Raw genomic sequence first — 21527 nt, 5'->3', positions numbered from 1 at the left:
AGGTCCATGGCCATAGAGCATCTCCCTGTGGTTAGATGGATGAATTCAGAGCTCCGGCTGGGTAGCATAGGACTTGGAAGATGCTTTTGGTAAATGGCTGTGGAACGAGACTGAGAATGGAGAAGTGAATCCAATATGGAAGACTCATTGACTTGTAAGACTATTTTTCTAGAGCTGCTGTAAAAACAGGTGTTTAGGAGACTTATTTCTATCCACAGTATAGATTTGAACAAATGTTATGCAGAGAATCCAGAAGTCAGGTTCAGTTCTCTTCCATCACCTTCTGTAAATCCATCAATCGATCAATCAAATTCATTGAGTGCTTACTATATGCACAGCACTGTACTAAGCGCTTAGAAGAGTACAATATAACAGAGTTGGTAGACACATTCTCTGTCCTCCATGAGTTTACAGTCTAGAGGTGGAGAAAAACATTAATAGAAATAAATTAAATTATGAATTTGTAAATAAGTGCTATCGGGAGTCATTCATTCATTCAATTGTATTTATTGAGCGCTTACTGTGTGCAGAGCACTGTACTAAGTGTTTGGGAGGTACAAGTTGGCAACATATAGAGATGGTCCCTACCCAACAGTGGGCTCACCGTCTAGAAGGGGGAGACAGACAACAAAACAAAACATATTAACAAAATAAAATAAATAGAATATGTACAAGTAAAATAAATAAATAGAGTAATAAATACGTACAAACATATATACAGGTTCTGTGGGGAAGGGAAGGAGGTAAGGCGGGGGGGGGGGATGAAGAGAGGGAGGAGGGGGAGAGGAAGGAGGGGGCTTAGTCTGGAAGGCCTCCTGGAGGAGGTGAGCTCTCAGTAGGGCCTTGAAGGGAGGAAGAGAGCTAGCTTGGCGGATGTGGGGAGGGGTGAATAAAGCATGGAAATCCCAGTGTAAAGGCAATGAAGAAGGGAGTGAGAGAAGAGGTAATGAGGATTTAGTCAGAGAAGGCCTCTTGGAGGAGATGCGTTTTATAATAAGGCTTTGAAGGTGGAGAGAGTTAATAAAGTCGAACTCTCCTCCCAGAGAAGGTCTTTAAAATCAGGAAAGGTCCTATCAATCTAGTGGGGTTAGGAGTTGTTCAGCCTAGATACAAAGGGTGACCTTTTGAGGGTGGGGGGCCCCTTTAGTTCCTGAAAGCCCATGAAGAGATGTTGTTTGTGGCTGTGTGGGGTGAGATTTTTTTGGAGAAGCATCTTTTAGGGTAAAGTCTTCCAGGGATCCAGTGAGCTGGAGAACAATGTATGCTTGATACTGACAAAGCATTAATGAAGAGAGGCCAGTGCAGCTAGGATTATAACCATAGAGCCAGGTCTTGCCCCTGAACCCCAATTTACCATCTGATTTACCTACATTTCAGACCGTTCTAGGCCCTGGGTCTCTCCTCCCGGTCTGCTGTGTTCTGATGAGCCTCTGGGCAGACTCTAGAGGGGTAGACTGGCATGAGAAGGGGGAGCAACCCAGAGTGCCCAGGACCTTCAGGCATCTACCACAAATCAAGCAGGCCCTTGGGCTGACTAGGAAGTGTAAACACGGTTGATCACACCACTGATAGATTTGCGCTACACGAGTATCCAGGCTATGCCTGGAATAGTACACCAAAGTGCACTGCTGCACACCCCCCTTTAATCAAGCATGAAATGGGAGGTGAACCTAGTTATTCCATTCAACATTGTGGGTTTTACTGCCATTTGAAAGAAACACTGTTTTTCTCTGGGTTTGGCCATTTTTGTAGATTGGGAGCTATTCTTTATGCAACTTCAGTGCCTGCGGAAAATACAGAAACAGTTCCTAAGAATACTATTTTAGCCAAGTGCTGGAGACTTTGAGTGCTGATTGGCTGCAAGAGGGCTTTTTTTAAATGATACTGCTTGTACCTTGCTAGTAGTAGTAGTAACAGCATTTATTAAGAGTTTACTGTGTATAGAAGATTGTACAAAGCCCTGGGAAAGAGTACACAGGTGGGAACTGTGGGGTAGGTAGTAACATGGCCCCATCCCAAGAGGGGCTCACAGTCTATGAATTGTTTAGTTCTCCCTTTCTTTTGCATAACTGTCAGCTCATCTCTTTGCAAGATAAACTTGGGCAACCTTTCTAAATTCAGTTTTCTGTTTTTACTGTCTTTCTTCCACTCTAGTAAGGCTTCTTTCTGTCCTTGGTGGGCACCCACTTTTTATTTGATCCAACACCCTACTAACAAATCTCTCAGTTTAAAGACCTTTTTTTCATGTTATTTGTTAAATGCTTACCATGTGTCAGGCACTCCACTAAGCACTGGGATAGAAAGAAGCTAATCAGTTTGGACATAATCCATATCTCACATGGGGCTCAGTCTTAATCCCCATTTTACTGATGACCAAGGTCACACAGCAGTGGAGGTGCTGTGATTAGAGCTCAGGTTCTTCTAACTCCCAGGCCCATGCTCTATCTACGAGGCCATGCTGCTTCTCAAAGACCTAGATCCACTGTTCCTCACTTAAAGCAGTGGCAGTTTCAATATAACACATTTTCAGTTTAGCACACCCAATTTGGGGTTCCCTGAGGTTCACTGTATCATATTAATTCTACTGCCTCCCTGGAAGACCTGGAAGTGGGATGACCTTTTCCTTAATTTAATTTTGTTCATCAGTCTATGCCTTCATCAGTTAAGAGCTTATAGTTACTGATGTCTTTTAATATCTACTTTTAATCACCACCAAATCCTTTCAATGTCATCAACTATTATTAGCATTATCCTGAGTCCCCACTGGGTGGAGATCACTATATCGGCTTTTGCGAAAGTACAACAGAAGTAAATTACATGATCCTGGATCTAATAAGGGATATAAGCAGATGTAAATTGCACACTGTAATAGCTGCAAGAGCCTGAGCACTGACATAAATAATGGTATCTGAGAGGGAGGGGTCTGGGATGGAGTTAACTGAAAACCAGGAGGGGAAGTAAGGATATTTGGAAAGTTCTGTCTCCAGAAAAGGGGCTACTAATGTGAAGATGACTTTTTAGGATTAAACTGCTGAATAAACAAATTCAATTCACTGTTTACATCATTTATCCAGACTTCCCCGAAAAGTTCCAATACCTAAAATCCACCTCCTTCAGACTATAGAGGGCATCATAGCCTAATAGAGGGCAGCATAGCCTAACGGAAAGAGCACAAGACTAGGAGTCAGGAGACCTGGGCTCTAGTTACATCTCCTCCACTTGTCTGCTGCTTAGTACAGTGCTCTGCATGCAGTAAGCACTCAATAAATATGATTGAATGAATGACTTTGGGTAAGTCATTTCAATTCTCTGTGCCTTAGTTTCCTTGATGGTAAAATGGGGATAAAACACCTGTTCTTCCTTTGTCTTAGGCTCTTAGACTTTGAGATTGGGTGAGACATTCCCATTATCTTGTATGTACCTTATTGCTAAGCTTGGCACATAGTCAGCCTTAATAAGTGTTATTATCATCATTATCATCAACATCACCTATGCTTCACCCCCTCCCCCGAAACCCAGACTGGGTGGCTAGAGGGTGGGGGCCCGGGATGCCACATTGTAATGCTCAATAGAAAAGGATGTGTGTGGACACAATTATGGGCCAACCAGATTTGGCATTTCCATGGGGTCCAGCACAACCAGGAACAGGCAGGCTGAAGCACAGATACTGAATGGAGGAGGCAGGGAGCTTCTCCCACTCCCAAGCAATATTGCCTCCCTGCAAGAATTCCTGAAGCTTCTGTTATGCTCTCCAGAGTGGCTTGCTCAGAGCCAGATGCATCAGCTCCTTCGTAAACTTCAAGGAAATGGAAGAGGGCTCAGCCATTTGGCACACCTCACCTCACCTTTACACAGTAATTGCCTCCTGATTAGTCATTTACTCATTTCTCTATCCTTGGACCTTGGCTCACATCCTCCCTCTGGTCTGGAACTTCCTCCCCATTTATATCCTACACACCACCACTTTTCTGATTTTCACACTTTTCTTGTATTTGTTGTTTCTAGCTATCTTCACACTCTCTCAAAAGGCTCAGGATGTACCAGTTAATAATAAAAAATGTGGCATTGATTAAACGCATGTGCCAATCAGTGTACTAAGTACAGGGATAGATACAAGATAATCAGGTTGGACACAATCCTTCTTTCACATGTTGGGCTCATAGTCTTAGTAGAAGGGAGAACTAATATTGACTCTTTATTTTATAGATGAGGCACCTGAAGCAAAGAGAAGTTAATTGACTTGGCCAAGGTAACACAGCAGGCACCTGGCAGAGTTAGGATTAGAACCCAAGTCCTCTGACACCCAGGCCTGTGCTCTTTTCACTACGCCACAGTGCTTCTCCATGTGGGTAAGCAACTCTGTCCTCTGTTCCTCCTGCCTGAGTGGAAGTGGATAACCAGGAAGTGGTAATCCCAGCAGGCACCTGGTCATTCCAGCAGTTCTGGCCTATCTAGGTCAGCTGGAAATGGATATCTTCAGTTGGGCCAGACAACCCCCTCATGCTCAACCTCAGGATGGGCTAGAACTGCCACGATGACAGTGGAGAAACAGTGTGGCCTAATGGGAAGAGCACCAGCTCCAGAGTAAGCAGACCTGGGTTCTAAATCCAGCTCCATCACTTGCCTGCCAGATGATCTTGGTCAAGTGTTTTAGCTCATCTAGGCCTCTATTTCCTCATTTATAAAATCGAGATTATATTCCTGTTCTCCCTCCTCACCAGACTGTGAGCCCCATATGGGGCAGGGACTGTGTCTGACCTGTTTATTTTCTATCTACCCAGGTTTTAGTATACTGCTTGGTACAAACTAAGTGCTTAACAAATACTACAATTACTTATTATTAGTTTTACAGTGGTGGCCTGCTGCCATACTCTTGCCTGATTTGCCACAGTTGTGATCCAAGGGTTTCCATTCCAACCGAATCTGGGACCCTAACATGTCCTTTCCAGGGTTCAGGGTGGTTGTTTCCAATGTCCTGACCTTCTCAGCTGGTGCAGAACACCACCTACATTAATCCTGAGGGAATGATGGGTGCTGGGCAGCTCAGGAACCTATACAAAGGTGAATTCTTTATTGCTATTATCATCATTGTGGTTAATGTGTCCGTGGAAAGCAGGACAGTTCCTTGTTTGACATCAGAGAGGATGACTGTAGGGAAACCTTTCAGGTTGTTATAGTGTACTCTCCCAAGCGCTTAGTATAGTGCAGTGCACAAAGTTAAGGGCTCAATAATATGATTGATGGCACAGTTTGGGATGCTTAAATAATATCATGCTGAGGGTCTATTGCTTTAATGGGAGGACTAAAAGTTCACTCATTGATTCCTCTTTTGCTCCTATGCCTCAAAATTAAACAGAAACAGGGATAAAGACTGTATATCTCCAGGGCCTTGTGGATATTTTGCTGTATGATTAGCTCCCTGAAAGAAAATGAGCTTAAAATTCACATTAATCATGGTGGATGTAAATCCCTTGTCTAAGGAGGCATGGATAGGGTTAATCAGGTGGTACTGAAACATTCCTAAGGACCCCCCCCCCCTTTTTTTTTTGTAGGAGGACTGCTACAGTTCATTGTTTTGGAAGTGGGGTATTTAATAGTGTGGGAACATTTAACAGTGCGAGAAAGAAAAGGCCGGATATCATTTTACATGAGTAAACAAGTACCTTAGTTCTTCCCTCTCTTTAGAGCACATTGTTTGTTAAAGCTGGGCTGAACTCTCCCCTAATCAAATGAGAAGGTTCCCACTCTCTGCAGTCTTCCAGACCTCTGGAAGCACAGTCTGCCCAGCTCCCTCCTTACTCCTTCTTGAATCATTTCGTGCGCCTGGGTCTTCCCGGGCTGCTGCCATGTGCAGCGGAGAGTGCAGTGGAAAAAACAGCCCAGCCATGACTCAGAAAATCTTGGAAGAAAGTCGGCAAAACACTCCGGAAGAGAAGAATGAGAACCACGTGTCTCTCCTTGGCAAACACAGTTACACACACTATAGTCCTATGGATTGTGTGTGTGTGTGTCCATTTGGTTGGAACAAGATGCACCCCAAACAGGAACTCCTGGAGTTTCGGACCGTTGCAATCGTGTCCAAATGCAGAAGGGGCCAAGCAGCCGTGCACGGTCCGGACGGGGATCTGACACTGCCGGAGCGATTGTCTCAGGGCTGGATCAGGCCTTTTCCTCCGGGAGTCCCGGGGGAGGAGCCTCCTGCCAGACGGCTGCAGTTTTATATCCATTAGCCTTTTGTGTGTTTTCCACCCTCTCTCTCCAGCAGCCCCGACAATTAGGAGGGAGCAGAGCCCCCAAACAGAGCCCAGCAAAGCTTGTTCGCTTCTCCTGGAAGAGTTTTTACTCGCAGTGGGTTCAGCAGGGACCATGGGAAAGGAGACTTCCCTGTGGCTCTTTGACTTGGACGCCCCAATGGAAACGGTGGATGTTTAGAAATTACTTCCCTAAGAAATGTGGGCTGGATTTTTATTATTTTTTTTTGGAGTGTGTGGCCTTTAAAGCTGGTGATGATTCAAAACTTCAACCCTGGTTATTATTGTTTCTTGATGTTGGTAAGTACACTGAACTGGCGGCAGGGAAGTCGTGTAAGTAAATGCCTCCCCCCCCCCCCAGTTTGGAAGAAGATAACCACTTGGACTTGGCGGGGTGGGTGGGGGGAGAAGGGGAGAAAAACAAAATGCTGATTTTGTTTGGCCTGTAAACTGAGGTCACTTTATCTTTCTCAAGCAGTGACACTTTTTTCACCGTAAACTGAAAGTGTATTTGTTTGGCCTGTAAACTGAGGTCACTTTATCTTTCTCAAGCAGTGACACTTTTTTCACCGTAAACTGAAAGTGTTAATTTTTTTTTACAGAGGAGCGTGTTCGATGGAATTCTGTCTTCAGTCAGTGTTTTCAGGGAGTCTTTCATCAGCTGCAGATTCACCAGATTTAGTTACAATTAGCTGGAAAGGTTTACATTTTTACTAGAAGAGAATGAAGTCTCTCAGTGGCTCCGCCACCCTCAGAATATATTGTGTGCTGACAGCCGCTTGGTAGAGTTAACTCAAATAATTTCAAATGGATGTCCTGTGTGTTTGAAACTTTAAAATTAGGTAAATTCTTTTCCAGGGCAGTGGAGGAAACTTCGTGGGACAAAACAGCAACGTGATCCACTGTAGCTTTCTTTATAAAGTCAAATGCTAGCTGTCAGTGTTAATATCTGAATCTTTGAGTTAATAAGTAGATTTGAAATGTTAATGAAAGTGATAAGTACTAAGTGTTTTATTTTGCCAAAAAGAATACGGCCTTGGAGAAAAATTTGCTCCTATTCTGGATCTTCATTTTGTCGTTTTCACATCTTCACTGGTTTTCATATTTTTTAGCTCGCATTTCTGTCCAGGATTTTCCCTTTTAGACTGTGAGCCCATTATTGGGTAGGGACTGTCCCTGTCTGTTGTCAAATTGTACTTTCCAAGTGCTTAGTACAGTGCTCTGTACAGTGCTCTGTGTACAGTAAGCGCTCAAATATGATTGAATGAATGAATGAATTTTATTTTCCATTACGGAATAGAATTAGGAATGTTAGAATGAGAAATGATAACCCTAAAATGGCATGGAGGGGACAAAAGACCATTTGTCAGTTTTTTTTCCTCTTATTTTTTTAGTGGTGTTTAAGCACTTGCTATGTGTCAGGCACTGTACTAAGGTCTGGAGTAGTTATAAGATAATCAGTTTGGAACTAGTCCATGTCCCACCTGGGGCTCACAATCTTATTCCCACTTTTCATATGAGCTAACAGATGCACAGAGAAGTTTAGTGACTTGTCCAAGATCACACAGCAGGCAAGTAGCAGAGTAAGGATTAGAACTCAGGGCCTCTGACTCCCAGACTCTCTCCGCTAGGCCTTGCTGCTTCTGTTATTTAATAAAGGTTTACTGTGCTAAATGCTTGATCAGATTGGACACAGTCCCTTCCCACATAAAAATCACAATCTATGAGGTAGGCAGTGCAGGTTTCTCCTCCATTTTACAGGTGAGGAAACTGAGGTCCAGACAGGATAAGTGACTTGCCTAAGGTCACACAGCAAGACAGTGAAAAAACTGGGACTGGGAGTCTTCTGCATCGTCTGACTCTCAGTCCCATGTTCTAACCACTAGGTCACACTGTCTTCCTCTCACTAATTTCTGGTTTCTACCATTTCCATCCCCCCCTTTGGGCATCTTGGGGGTCAGACACCACTCATGAAAGAACCTTTCTCTGCCTATGGTTGGATTCTTCTCTTTCATGTCTCGGGTGGGCGTTGGGCGGAGGGGGCCCTGCTGAAGGTTACAATATGTCACCTGCACTACAGGGACCATTCAAGTGTGGTCATGCCTTGGGGCTTACTTGATGTTTGCAGAACTAAATTGAATTTTTTGCTATGTTAGCATGAAGGGAAGATTGCTATTTTGGTATATCTCTAATGAAAATATTGATCCCTTGAGGCAATTAAAAATGTATGTATAGTTTGTGTAGAAATTGTTCTGTTTTTAAGGCATCATTTTTGGCTTCATTTTCTCCCTTTCCTTAATACCTTGAATTTCTTCCATCAGCTCAGTGGGGATGAATATGAGGCCAAATTAATCTGCGTGTTTCCAAGGACTAATATCTACCACATGTTTGACCAGGGTCTGCTAGCCTGTCCTCTGACTATCCTCTTTTACACTGTTGAAGAATCTGAGGTTGCCAGCTGGAGTGAAGCCACAGGCCTGCAGAGAGTCACTGACCCATGATTTGATCTCACAAGCCTAATGTGACCAGCAGCTTCCCCCTAATAATGGGACTAAAGCCTTTGCCTATTCCCTCTGCTTCTCTGCACAGACTGAGGCGGGGAGAAGTTTGGGAGTGGGGGAAGGACTCACCATAGCCTTCTTATCAGAGCCACCCATAATTCCCTTGCTAGATGGTAAACTCTGTGAAGGCCGATATTGAGAAAGCCTTGTTTCTTAGTGAGAAGCAGCATGGACTGGTGGAAAGAGTATGTGCCTGGAAGTCAGAGGGATGGGGTTCTAATGCCAACTGCCACTTCAATCAATCAATCCATTGTGTTTATTGAGTGCTTACTGTGTGCAAAGCACTGTACTAAGTGCTTGGGAAAGTACAACACATCAGTGTAACAGACAAATTCCCTGTCCACAATGAGCTTACAGTCTAGAGGTCTGCTGTGTGACCTCAGGCAAGCTTAACGTCTCTGTGCATTAGCATCCTCATCTGTAAAATGCGGAGTAAATCATGCTCCCTCCTAGCAGTCAGACTCTGCAGGAGAGAGAATGTGTCCAACCTGATTAACCTTGTATCTATCCCACATCTTAGAACTTCTTGGCACATAGTAAATGCTTAACACATACCATAAAAAAAAGAATTGTGTCTTCTAACGCCTTAGTGCTCTCCCAAATACTTAGTACGGTGCTCAACCCGTAGTAAGATGCTCCATCAATATTACTGATAGATCATTCTACCTTCCCCAGCTTTTTGTTGAAAGTACTTTAAAATCATTAATCCATTGCCACTGCACAGAACAGAATTAAACTCATAAAGTATTAATGACGTAATATCTTGGTTTTATATCATCACACTCATTTCTCCCTGTGAACTTAGAACCATTTTGCATATGTATACGTTTATCTTCCCTGTAAAATGGGGATGGACAGATTACCCTATCTCGATTTTAAAGGGAAACTTGAGCAGAGCAGTGAAATGTCTTGCCCCAGATCACATTCAGTGCATTCCACCCCATTGTGTGTTCCCTTCCCAGTGTGTGCTCCTCCTGTGGCAGGCTATGTGTCCATATTTAGTTCTGTCTCCCCCTGGAGACACTTAAGAATCTTTTTCTACAGATGGGGAAGTTTCAAGTCCTAGGAGAATTGATAGATTGGGAGATTTGCCCGAGGCTGGAGGACAAATTAAGGCAGATGTTGGCAGAGATCAGCTGCAAAGTACTCCCCCTTCCCACCCCAGCCTTTTCTCCTAAACAGGAATTGTAGATTGCTCACACTCTATCTGCTCCTGAGAGATTCTGGTGAAGCCAGAATCAGTCCTTTCTATCTGTGGCCACAGTCCTCTGTTTATTATGCCAAGAAACATTTCCAGAGCAACTGATTATGACACAAAATATCCTGGGGATTATGAAATCTCATAGAGGAGTTTGTTGAAAAATAAAGTTTTCAGGGAAATATTCTTCCGAGTGAAGAGTGCAGGAAGATAACTGTGGGTATGATTTGAAATCTAAAAATTATTGTTTATAAATGGAAATGTTATTTTAATTACTGTATTAGAGGTAGATCGCTTTCCTTAAAGCACATAGTGACATGGTTTTATGCCTTCTTCCTTTTCAGTGTATACTTCATTTTGATTTGGTTTCACAAAGGTGAACTGCAAATGAAAATGAATAGAGTAGCAGACAGCTGATAATACCATGCTCTACCCTTGCCTTTTCCACTCTTGGTGGCCACTTTTTGAAAGAACTTCAAGGAGTGTCCAACTAGCTCTCAGACCCCGCTCCATTTCCTGACAAGCAAATAAACTCCTAATTATTCAGGGTCTCATCATTTGTCAATCAATTGTATTTATTGAGCACTTACTGTAGGCAGAGCACTGTACTAAGTGCTTGGGAGAGTATGATACAACAAGAAACATACATATTCCTTGCCCACAACGAGTTTACAGTCTGGAGCATTCTTTGCTTTTTCCTCCTTTTGCTGCCTGAGTTTCAGACTTTTGACAGTGCTCAATAATTGCTTGTACACTGATGTAAAAGCAGATGAAATCAATCCATTTTTCTGGTTGACAGAGTTCTGATAAGGTTGTTGAGGAAGGAAATGGGGTGAAAGTGGGAATTTATTGTTTCCTTCCATCATAGAAAATGGGGATTTGGCAGAACCAGTCAATCAACCAGTCATATATATTGAGCACTTACTGGGTGCAGAGCACTGCACTAAGCACTAGGGAGAGTACAGTATAACAGAGTTGGTGTAGACGTATTTCCTGCCTACAGTGGAGTTTACAGTCTAGAACCAATACCATTTGCTTTCAGGACATGATGTTATCTATCATTGAATTTGCCCAACTGTACAAATGAGGTATTCAAAGTATGGGTTCTTCTGCTACAATCTCTACTGCACAAATCATAGAAATATATCGAATATGTATAGCATGAAAGCCTCTTGTGTTTTATGAGTGTTGCTTACCACTGAAGATGAGGAATCTCAAAGGTACCAACCAAGCCTCTGTCCACCTTCGAGGAAGGGAAAAGACAAGGTCTTAGGAATGGAAGAGTACAATCTTTGATTAGTGGGGAGAAGGATGGGTCTGGAGGAACCCCAATCTGTTGCCACCTTCCTGAAATTCATAAAAAAAGAACCCACTGAGGTTGACTCAAGAAGCATAACTTTAGGGATAACTTGGCCATGTTGGCCCAGATTACAGAGTGACTGGCTGGAAAATAGGAAGCTCAGGTATCGTCATGAGGCTCCCCAGGCCAGACTGAAGTGGGTTCAGTAGGTCCATGTTTTGCTTTTCTGGGCAGTGGTAATGGTAATTGGTAATGGTAGTTGTGGTATTTGTTAAGTCTTTACTATGTTCCGAGGTACTGTTCTAAGTGCTGGGGTGGATACAAGCAAATTGGGTTGGATGCAGTCCCTGTCCCACATGGGGCGTACAGTCTTAATCCCCACCTTGCAGATGAGGTAACTGAGGACCAGAGAAGTGAAGTGATTTTCCCAAAGTCACAAAGCAGATATGTGGTGGATCCGGGATTAGAACCTAGAGCCTTCTGATTCCCAGGCCCGTGCTCTATAGGTGATGCTGCTTCTCTAGGCACTAGGTAGTGCTGTGTCTGCAGAGGATGATTGGGCCCCATGAGTATTTCTGATAATAATAATAAATAATAATAATAATAATAATAATACTGGTATTAAATGCTTACTATGTGCCGAGCACTGTTCTAAGTGCTGTGGTAGATACAAGGTAAATTTTAAAAATGGGGATGAAGACTATGAGCCCCATGTGGGACAACCTGATTACCTTGTACCTACTCCAGTGCTTAGAACAGTGCTTGGCACATAGTAAGCACTTAACAAATACCAACATTATTATTATTAGCATTATTATTATTAACAGGCACAGAGAAGTTAAGTGACTTGCCCAAAGTCACACAGCTGATAAGTGGCAGAGCCAGTATTAGAGCCCATGACCTCAGACTCCCAAGCCCATGCTCTTTCCACTAAGCCATGCTGCTTCTCTATCTCTCCACAGAAAAGTCACTCAAAAATGCATTTGAATATGTGGATTCAACCAGTCTGTTCAGTTGTTCTTTTTTTTTTTAAAAAAAAAATGTATTTGTTTACACCTTTCTGTTTTCATTCATTCATTCATTCAATCATTTTTTAAGCGCTTACTATATGCAGAGCACTTGGGAAAGTACAATACAACAATAACAGTGATATTCCTGAAAAGAGGTCCTGATCTCAGAAATAAAATACAAACTTGAGCGGAGTGGAGACCTCTTATGAGTCCCTCTGAAAGTGTGGACAGTTTAGCTGAGCCAGTTGAGGCAGAGCTTCTCCCCCCACTGGCATTTTGAGGTGAGACTGAGACCCCCGTTGGAATGCCAGTTGAACTTTTCCTTCGAGCTAATCTTAAAGTGTCTGGCTGAATGTTTCTGTATTGGACTTTCCAAGTGCTTAAGACAGTGTTCTGCACACAGTAAGTGCTCAATAAATACAACAATGAATGATGGTATAGCTCACATTTCCAATCGTGGGATCTTTAAAGAAGATGTTTAGAGTCTTTCTCAGAGATTAGTCAATCAACCACTAGTATTAATTGAACTTTTACTGCATGTAGAGTACTGTACTAAGCACTCAGGAGAGTACAGAGTTGTTAGATACATTCCCTGCCCACAAGGAGCTTACAGTGTAAAGGGGGAGACAGACATTAATTATGAAAAAAATAAATTAATGGTAAGTACATAAATGCTGTGGGGCTGAGGGGAGGATGAATATCAAGTGCTCAAAGAGTATTACTTAAGGACCCTTTGGATTTTTCTTCTTTCTTCATTAGTTTCCCTCAAATTCAGACTGAGCCCATATCAGGAACTGTAAACGACTTACAAAGATGTGTGATGCAACACAGAGCATTTCCATTGTTTAATGGATTTGAACAGATATTTCCAGACTCAATAGTTGAAACTTCCCTGTCTCATCATCAATCGTATTTATTGAGCGCTTACTATGTGCAGAGCACTGTCTCACAGTAAACTGACAAACGTTTCACTTTAAGGCCAAGAGGAGCCCTGTGAAATAAATGCTAGTGTCTCAGGCCGCAGGCCACACATTTGCTGGAGACAGTTTTTCCCCAAGGAACGTTCCAAGACCAAATATCAGGCTCGCCTTTTGCTCATTTGACTAAACTTATAGTATGCTGCCTGCAGCTGTTAGACAGCAGCTGGTGGCTAAACTCTGCGTGATTTTTTTGATAGATGACTTCTAAGAATATGATTGATAGTTTTGCAGTCCCACTACCCTGCATAATGTGAGAGCAGTGGCAAGAGCACGGGCTTGGGACTCAGAGGACTCATCATTTGTCAATCAGTTGTATTTATTGAGCACTTACTGTAGGCAGAGCACTGTACTAAGTGCTTGGGAGAGTATGATACAACAAGAAACATACATATTCCTTGCCCAAAACGAGCTTACAGTCTGGAGCATTCTTTGCTTTTTCCTCCTTTTGCTGCCTGCTGCCTAGGTTCTAATCCTGGCTGTGCCACATGCCTGCTCTCTGACCTTAGACAAGTCATTTAACTTCTCTGTGCCTCAGCTCATTTGTAAAACGTTCTCCCTTCTACTTCTACTTAGAATGTGAGCCGCACATGTGAAACAGGGATTGTCTAACCTGATTATCTTGTGACTTTCCCAGCACTTAAAACAATGATTGACACGTAGTAAGCACTTAATAAATACCACAATTATTATTATTGTTATGTGAATGCCTTCAATTGGACCCCTGGGCCACTAGGAATGGAGACTTCAACATCCACATGGATATCCCTGGTGACTCCTCTGCCGCCCTCCTTCTATCTCTCCTTGACGCTGCCAACCTCTTGCTCCATCCCACCTCACCCACTCACCAACTTGGTCATACCCTCGACCTCATCATCTCCTACCGCTGCACTGTGTCCACCCTCACCAACTCTGAAATCCCTCTCTCTGATCATAATCTTCTTACCTGCCTCCTCACTCACACTCCTTTCCCCTCTAAATCCATATTACTCCCTCACAGAGATCTCCACTCTCTTGACCCCATCCGTCTTTCTGAGCACCTCACTCCCCACCTCGCCTCCCTCTCCTCTCTACCCAATCTTGATGATCAGATTACTGCTCTCAACTCTACCCTTTCTACTCAGCTAGACTCACTCGCTCCCCTTTCCCTTCTCCGCTCTCGTACCACTAACGCACAGCCCTGGATCACTGCCACTGTCTGCCTTCTTCGCTCTTATGCTCGAGCTGCCGAACGCTGCTGGTGAAAGTCTAAACACCATGCCAACCTCGTTCACTTCAAGTTTATCCTTTCCTGCCTTAACTCAGCCCTCTCCTCTGCCAGACAAAACTATTTCTCCTCCCTTATTGACACCCATGCCCATCATCCCTGTCAGCTCTTCCGTACATTCAACTCCCTTCTCAGACCCCTGGTTCCTCCCCCTCCTCCTTCCCTCACCCCCAACGATCTGGCCTCCTACTTCATTAATAAAATTAAATCCATCAGGTCTGAGCTCCCCAGAGTCACTGTCCCTTCTCCAACCCCCCGGTTCTCAACGCTCTCTGCTACTCTCCCATCCTTCCCAGCACTATCCTCAGAGGAGCTCTCCTCCCTCCTCTCAAGTGCTACCCCGGCCACCTGTGCTTCTGACCCCATTCCCTCTCATCTTATGAAATCTCTCGCTCTGTCCCTTCTCCCCTCCTTAACTTCCATCTCCAACCACTCACTCTCCACTGGTTCCTTCCCCTCTGCCTTCAAACATGCCCATGTCTCTCCCATCCTATAAAAACCCTCTCTTGACCCCTCCTCGCCTTCTAGTTATCGCCCCATCTCCCTCCTACCATTCCTTACCAAACTCCTTGAACGAGTCACCTACACGTGCTGCCTCGAATTCCTCAACACCAACTCTCTCCTCGACCCCCTCCAGTCTGGCTTCTGACTCTGCTCTCTCATTCACCCCTCACATCCAAGCAGTCACCAAAACCTGCCGGTCTCAGCTCCGCAACATTGCCAAGATGTGCCCTTTTCTCTCCATACAAACCGCTACCCTGCTCGTTCAAGCTCTCATCCTATCCCATCTGGACTACTGTATCAGTCTCCTCGCCGATCTCCCATCCTCTTGTCTCTCCCCACTTCAATCCATACTTCACGCCACTGCCCGGATTTTCTTTGTCCAGAAACGCTCTGGGCATGTTACTCCCCTCCTCAAAAATCTCCAGTGGATACCAGTCAACCTACGCGTCAGACAGAAACTCCTCACCCTCGGCTTCAAGGCTCTCCATCACTTTGCCCCCTCCTACCTCACCTCCCTTCTCTCCTTCTACAGCCCAGCCCGCACCCTCCACTCCTCTGCCACTAATCTCCTCTCTGTGCCTCGTTCTCGCCTGTCCCGCCGTCGCCCCCCAGCCCACATCATCTCCCTGGCCTGGAATGCCCTCCCTCCCCACATCTGCCAAGCTAGCTCTCTTCCTCCCTTCAAGATCCTACTGAGAGCTCACCTCCTCCAGGAGGCCTTCCCAGACTGAGCCCCCTTCCTCTCCCCCTTCTTCCCCTCTCCATCCCCCCACCTTACCTCCTTCCCTGCCCCACAGCACCTGTATATATGTATATATGTTTGTACGTATTTATTACTCTATTTTACTTGTACATATTTATTCTATTTATTTTATTTTGTTAATATGTTTTGTTTTGTTGTCTGTCTCCCCCGTCTAGACTGTGAGCCCGCTGTTGGGTAGGGACCGTCTCTATATGTTGCCAACTTGTACTTACCAAGTGGTTAGTACAGTGCTTTGCACACAGTAAGCGCTCAATAAATACGATTGATTGATAGGAATGGGAAACAGTTTACTTTTTCAGGCATCAAATACAAGTAGACAGGGCTTGTGCCATGAGGAATATGGATTCCCTCTCCCCTCAAATGTTATGCAAAAAATTGCTTTGTGTAGTGTGCTTAGATTATCCCAAATGTTTCTGATATCTTAATAATAATAATGGCATTTGTTAAGCACTTACTTTGTGCCAAGCACTGTTCTATGCGCTGGGGTAGATACAAGGTAATCAGGTTGTGCCATGTGGGGCTCACAGTCTTAATCCCCATTTTACAGATGAGGTAACAGAAGCACAGAGAAGTTAAGTGACTTGCCCAAAGTCACACATCTGTTAAGTGGTGGAGCTGAGATTAGAACCCTCAACTTCTGATTCCCAAGCCCTTGCTCTTTCTTCTAAGCCATGCTGCTTCTCTGCTTATCTTAGAAAAGTAGATTGAGATTTCTCTCCAAAGTATGAGATTAGCCATCTTCCTTCTCACTAGATTGTAAACTCCTCGAGGGCAGGGGATGTGTTTGCTTACTCTAGTTGTACTCTCCCAAGCATTCTGCACTCAGTAAGCACTAAATAAATAGCACTGACTGGTCAGTGGGGAAGGGAGGTGTTGGCCCACAGAGTCTGGGACTCCTAGAGGAGATCAGTGTAGTCCTGGAGTAAAGTATTCATATAAAAATATTTTCTGTTACAGCAACATTATGCCTAGATGGTTCCTATTAAATAGCTAATCAATCCTATTATTTTATCTTCCTTTCCAGTTGTCCAGTAGCAGTGGATGCCACTCAGTTGGCTTCTTCTGCAGATTTAGATAACCAGTCCTCAGATGTTCCTCCTCTTTGTGGTGACACTGCTGTCCAGAGCTCCTCGGGGTTGACCACTCCTAGGTAAGTCAGGTTCTGGTTCTGAAATTTTCATTCATTCATTCATTCAATCGTATTTATTGAATGCGTACTGTGTGCAGAGCACTGTACTAAACACTTGGAAAAGTACACTACAGCAATAAAGAGAGACAATCCCAGCCCATAACCAGCTCACAGATTTGAATAGATAGTGGATATTTTTTAAATGGTATTTGTTAAGTGCCTGCTATGTATCAAGCACTGTTCTAAGCATTGGTATAGATACAAGTTAGGCCGATTCAATCCATGTCCCACATGGGGCTCACAGTCAAGTAGGAGGGAGAATAGGCATTGAATCCCTATTTTGCAGTATAGGAAATTGAAGAACGGAGAGGTGAAGTGATTACCCAAGGGCACACAGCAGTCAAATGGTGAAGCTGGGATTAGAACTCAGGTCCTCTGACTCCCAGGTCGATATTTTATCCATTAGGCCACACTGCTTCCTTTCCTGAGCTACCTTAGCTCACTGTGATTTTTCTTTCAATTTTAAGAGCCTCCTTTGAATTAGATTCCATCCTCCGAAATCTATTGAGAGTCTCCCACATATACTGCTTTAGAGACGTGATCACGTCCCGGACCCCAGGCTCAATTGGACTAGGTCCTAGCCCTGCCTGGCTGAAGCAGAGCCCCCTCAGTGGCACATGAGTCCATTGGCTCAAACCAGTAGCCCAGCACTGTGTGTGACAGGGACAGTGTACCACCCAATTACCTTGTATCTACCCCAGTGCTTGGCACAAAGCGCTTAATACTATTTTCATTATTATTACTAGGCTCCTGGAAGTTACAGTTTCAGCTCACTGGGGTGTGCTTCACATGTCTGAAACCCTGGCTCATGAGGATCAGCACCCTCTGGAAACAAAAGTCTGGACCGTTTCCAATTCAGCCTTGTCAGGCTGTGCAGTGTGGTCTTCCCTAGCCCAGGAGAGTCTGAAAAAAGGGTGGAGAGGGCATTGGAGGGAGAATCTGAACCTTCCTGAAATGTCCAATTTGACTTTGTGCCTGTTCATCTCAACTCCTTGGACCCCACAGGGGATCCTGTATAAGAGTATAAATTGTTATCGTAAAAAAAATCAGTGAAGCTGTAAGTACTCGTTCTGCAGGTGATTTGCTTAATGCTTAAGAATGGACCTAGTCATTTCATTGCAAGAAACAAAAATAATCACAATATTCCAAAGAACACTACCATTATTCTGAATGTTTTTTTATCATTCAAAAATGGTGAAACTATTGAGTTCAAGTCTTTCCCCATTTTAGAAGGCATGGGAGTTTAACTCTGCATGATTGCAGGGGGCACCGCTATCCCAAACCCAGAAAATCCCATTATGTACTGCTAGTGCACGACACCTTTGCCTCACACAAAGGTCATCCTCATGGGTGCTGTGGAAGGAGAATCTACCTCAGGGATTACTAAAAATGAAACTATTAGTTAATAATGGAGACTTTGACTATTCACGAAACAATCTGAAGACTCCTGGGAAAATCTGTGCTGCCTCATCTGTAGATAGCCTTGCTTCTCTTCCTAGTAATAATGTGGTATCGACTAAGTTCTTACTATGTGCTGAACACTGAGCTTAGAGCTAGAGAAGATACAGGATGATCAGGCTAGACACAGACCCTGTTCCTCATTCATTCATTCATTCATTCATTCATTCAATCAATCGTATTGAGTGCTTACTGTGTGCAGAGCACTGTACTAAGCGCTTGGAAAGTACAATTCGGCAACAAACAGAGACAATTATGGGGCTCACAGTCTAAGCGGGAGGGAAAAAACACTTATTTACAGATGGCAGAGCTAAGGCACAGAGCAGAAAAGTGTCTTGCCCAAGATCTCACCGCAGACAAGTTGCACAGCTGGGACTAGAATCCAGACGTGTAGCCTGGTGCTTTTCCACTAGGCTTAAACTGCCTCACCCATTGGTCACATGTCTGTCCACTCAGAAAAGACCGGCTTCTCCAGTGTGAGGGTGGAACACGGCTGTAGCCAACTGACCCTTTTATAAATAAATTTCCAGAATTACAGTTGCCTTTTCATTAGAAAGTTTTAATTTCCCTTGAAAGGAAAAACAGTTTGAGAGTGTTTGCCCACAGCCAATCTCTAATAAGGCCCTGATGTTATTAAATTGGTTGAAGTGGTTTATAAAAAGTTACTCACTAATCTATCAGACCTGCCTAAAAATTTGTCTGGAAATGACAAAAGCATTAAATAACCGAGTTTCAGGTTCACCAAACATTCTTATGAGTTTGTACGTATTCAGAACAGTAAGGTGGTAATGACGAAGTGCTTTCTATGTGCTGAGCATGGAGCTAAGCCCCGGGGTAGATACAGGATGATCAGGGACAAATAGTATCAAACTGGGGCAAAGGGAGAGGGTGGATTTCAGAAGCTGTAGGATCCGGGCTGTGCATTTTAGGGTCAAGTATTTTTTTAATGTTGAAAATCAGAAATGGGAAATGCTCCCGACTCACACTTTTATAGAGGAATCATGACTGACTTAATCTCTGCTGGCCCTGGGTCAGACCCAATCAATCAGTCAATCAATCAATTAGTCGTATTTATTGAGCTCTTATGGTGTGCAATGCACTGAAGTGAGCACTTGGGAGACTACAATACAGTAGATTAGGTAGACACAATCCCTGCCCACAAGGAGCCTTCAAAAGAAAGTTGATCCACAAGGTAGGACAAAAGTTGGAGTCAAATAACCCCCAAGCCAACACCTTGGTTGCCCCAGACAGCAAAGCCAATCCTAGAAGAATATTTGTTTTACTGAAATACAAAAGTGGAAAACGTTTCAAGAAGTTATTTAGTTGAAGCAAAATTGAGTGACCACAGTTAATTTTTGAGAAATACATGGTTTGTTTTGTCCTTTTTTCACTCTTAAGAGATCATAGGTCTTTTTCTACTTTTATCTATAGCAAGCATTTAGTACCATGCTCTGAATTTAATAAATAATTGATTATTGAAGGAAATATAGGTTAGATTGAAGATCAAAGGAAGAAACTTAGTAAAAGACAGTGGATGAAAAAGAAAAATTGGTGTTCAGGACTCATATATTTGAGACCTCATGTAAAATTTGCTGCACGTTGTGAGTTTGAGTGAGAGGACCTTATATTGGGTTTTCTAGCCTAGGCCTCTGTTTTGATTCCTAGAGCACCGTTGGCAAAGAGAGTGAAAATGGAGTTAATCCAAAGTTCTTGGTGAGCACCAAGGGATATTGCTTCCTTAACGGAATAGAGGAGAGGAGAGAATATTGCCTGCTCCACCCGGAAAAGACATTTCCCAAGTAAACACAGGCCAAGTAGCATGAATGTTGTCCTTGTAGCAGAGGAACTAAGACAATGCCCTCTTCCAGAGGGGGAGTACAAAAATCTCAACATGCTGCTCCCTTAAGGAGGACAGCCAACCTGTTCCTTGATTAGCCACTTTCAAGGATAACTGCTAATAAAGTATTAGCTAGGAATCTCAAATGTTCCCAGGAAATCCCCCAGAATAACAGCATGAAATATCCACTTTATGCATTTTCTTTTCTCTATTTAACTTAACCGAAATAAAATAGATTGAACAGCCATTTTCCATTTCCTCCTCCTCCTCCTGTTAGGTCCTCCTTAACAACTTTCAAATGTTTGCCAAGCATAAGATTCTGAATATAATATATTTCTCTGACTGTAACTTCTGATCTGAAGTCTTGATCAGTAGTTGACTCTTAAGAAGTCTGGAGGTTGCTGCCATGTTCACAGAACTTTGCCAAAAAGCACATGCAAAGAACATCCTGTAGATTATATTTAATAAATCTTTACCCAAACCCTGACAGCTGAAGCTTGCATCTCTTTGAAGCCCAGCTGATTTCTGATTAATTTTTATGTGTTTGCTCATTACTGGACCTGATTCCGAGACTCAGATGATTTTGTTTTTCTGCTTTCTTATACTGTTTTTCTGAGGCTAACAAATCTATTCTATTTATTTTATTTTGTTGGTATGTTTGGTTTTGTTCTCTGTCTCCCCCTTCTAGACTGTGAGCCCGCTGTTGGGTAGGGACTGTCTCTATGTGTTGCCGACTTGTACTTCCCAAGCGCTTAGTACAGTGCTCTGCACACAGTAAGCGCTCAGTAAATACGATTGATTGATTGATTGATTTGGTACTCACTCGCACAGTTTGGCTCTCCAAGCGTGCTTGTGCGCACATACACACTCACTCACTCTCCCCTCTCTCTCTCTCTCTCTCTCTCTCTCTCTCTCTCTCTCTCTCTCTCTCTCTCTCTCTCTCTCCCCCCCCACCCGCCCCCCGGAGTTTTGTTTAGCAACTGGAACTTGCTTAGTTCTTTTACCTAGGAATTTTCCTGTCCCTGCTTTGTAGAATTTTGCATGCAATTATCCCCTATAGCTCTGATTTTTTTAAAAAAATTTCATACACAATTACATTGCTATGCCCCCTGCACTAGGAGCACCCTCTAATTGAAGGCAAGACTAGTTTGCTTTTCCAGATCCCACTAGATCATAAAATCCCAGACATTTCAGGGCTCTGCCATGAATGGG

General features: G+C 43.5%; 1 protein-coding gene across 3 annotated transcripts in view; it reads left to right on the top strand.

Moving 5' to 3' along the window:
* Positions 1-21527, top strand: part of TACC2 (transforming acidic coiled-coil containing protein 2) — a 316371-nt gene that overhangs the window by 109281 nt on the left and 185563 nt on the right. For all 3 annotated transcript variants that reach the window (XM_038757663.1, XM_038757664.1, XM_038757662.1), the window contains exon 6: positions 16856-16981. In XM_038757663.1, the coding sequence (XP_038613591.1) occupies positions 16856-16981 (126 nt within the window). The remainder of the gene's footprint in view (positions 1-16855; positions 16982-21527) is intronic.

Source organism: Tachyglossus aculeatus, chromosome 16 (genome assembly GCF_015852505.1).
Source record: "Tachyglossus aculeatus isolate mTacAcu1 chromosome 16, mTacAcu1.pri, whole genome shotgun sequence".
NCBI classification, from domain to species: Eukaryota; Metazoa; Chordata; class Mammalia; order Monotremata; family Tachyglossidae; genus Tachyglossus; species Tachyglossus aculeatus.
This window is presented reverse-complemented; position numbering and strand designations above follow the sequence as displayed.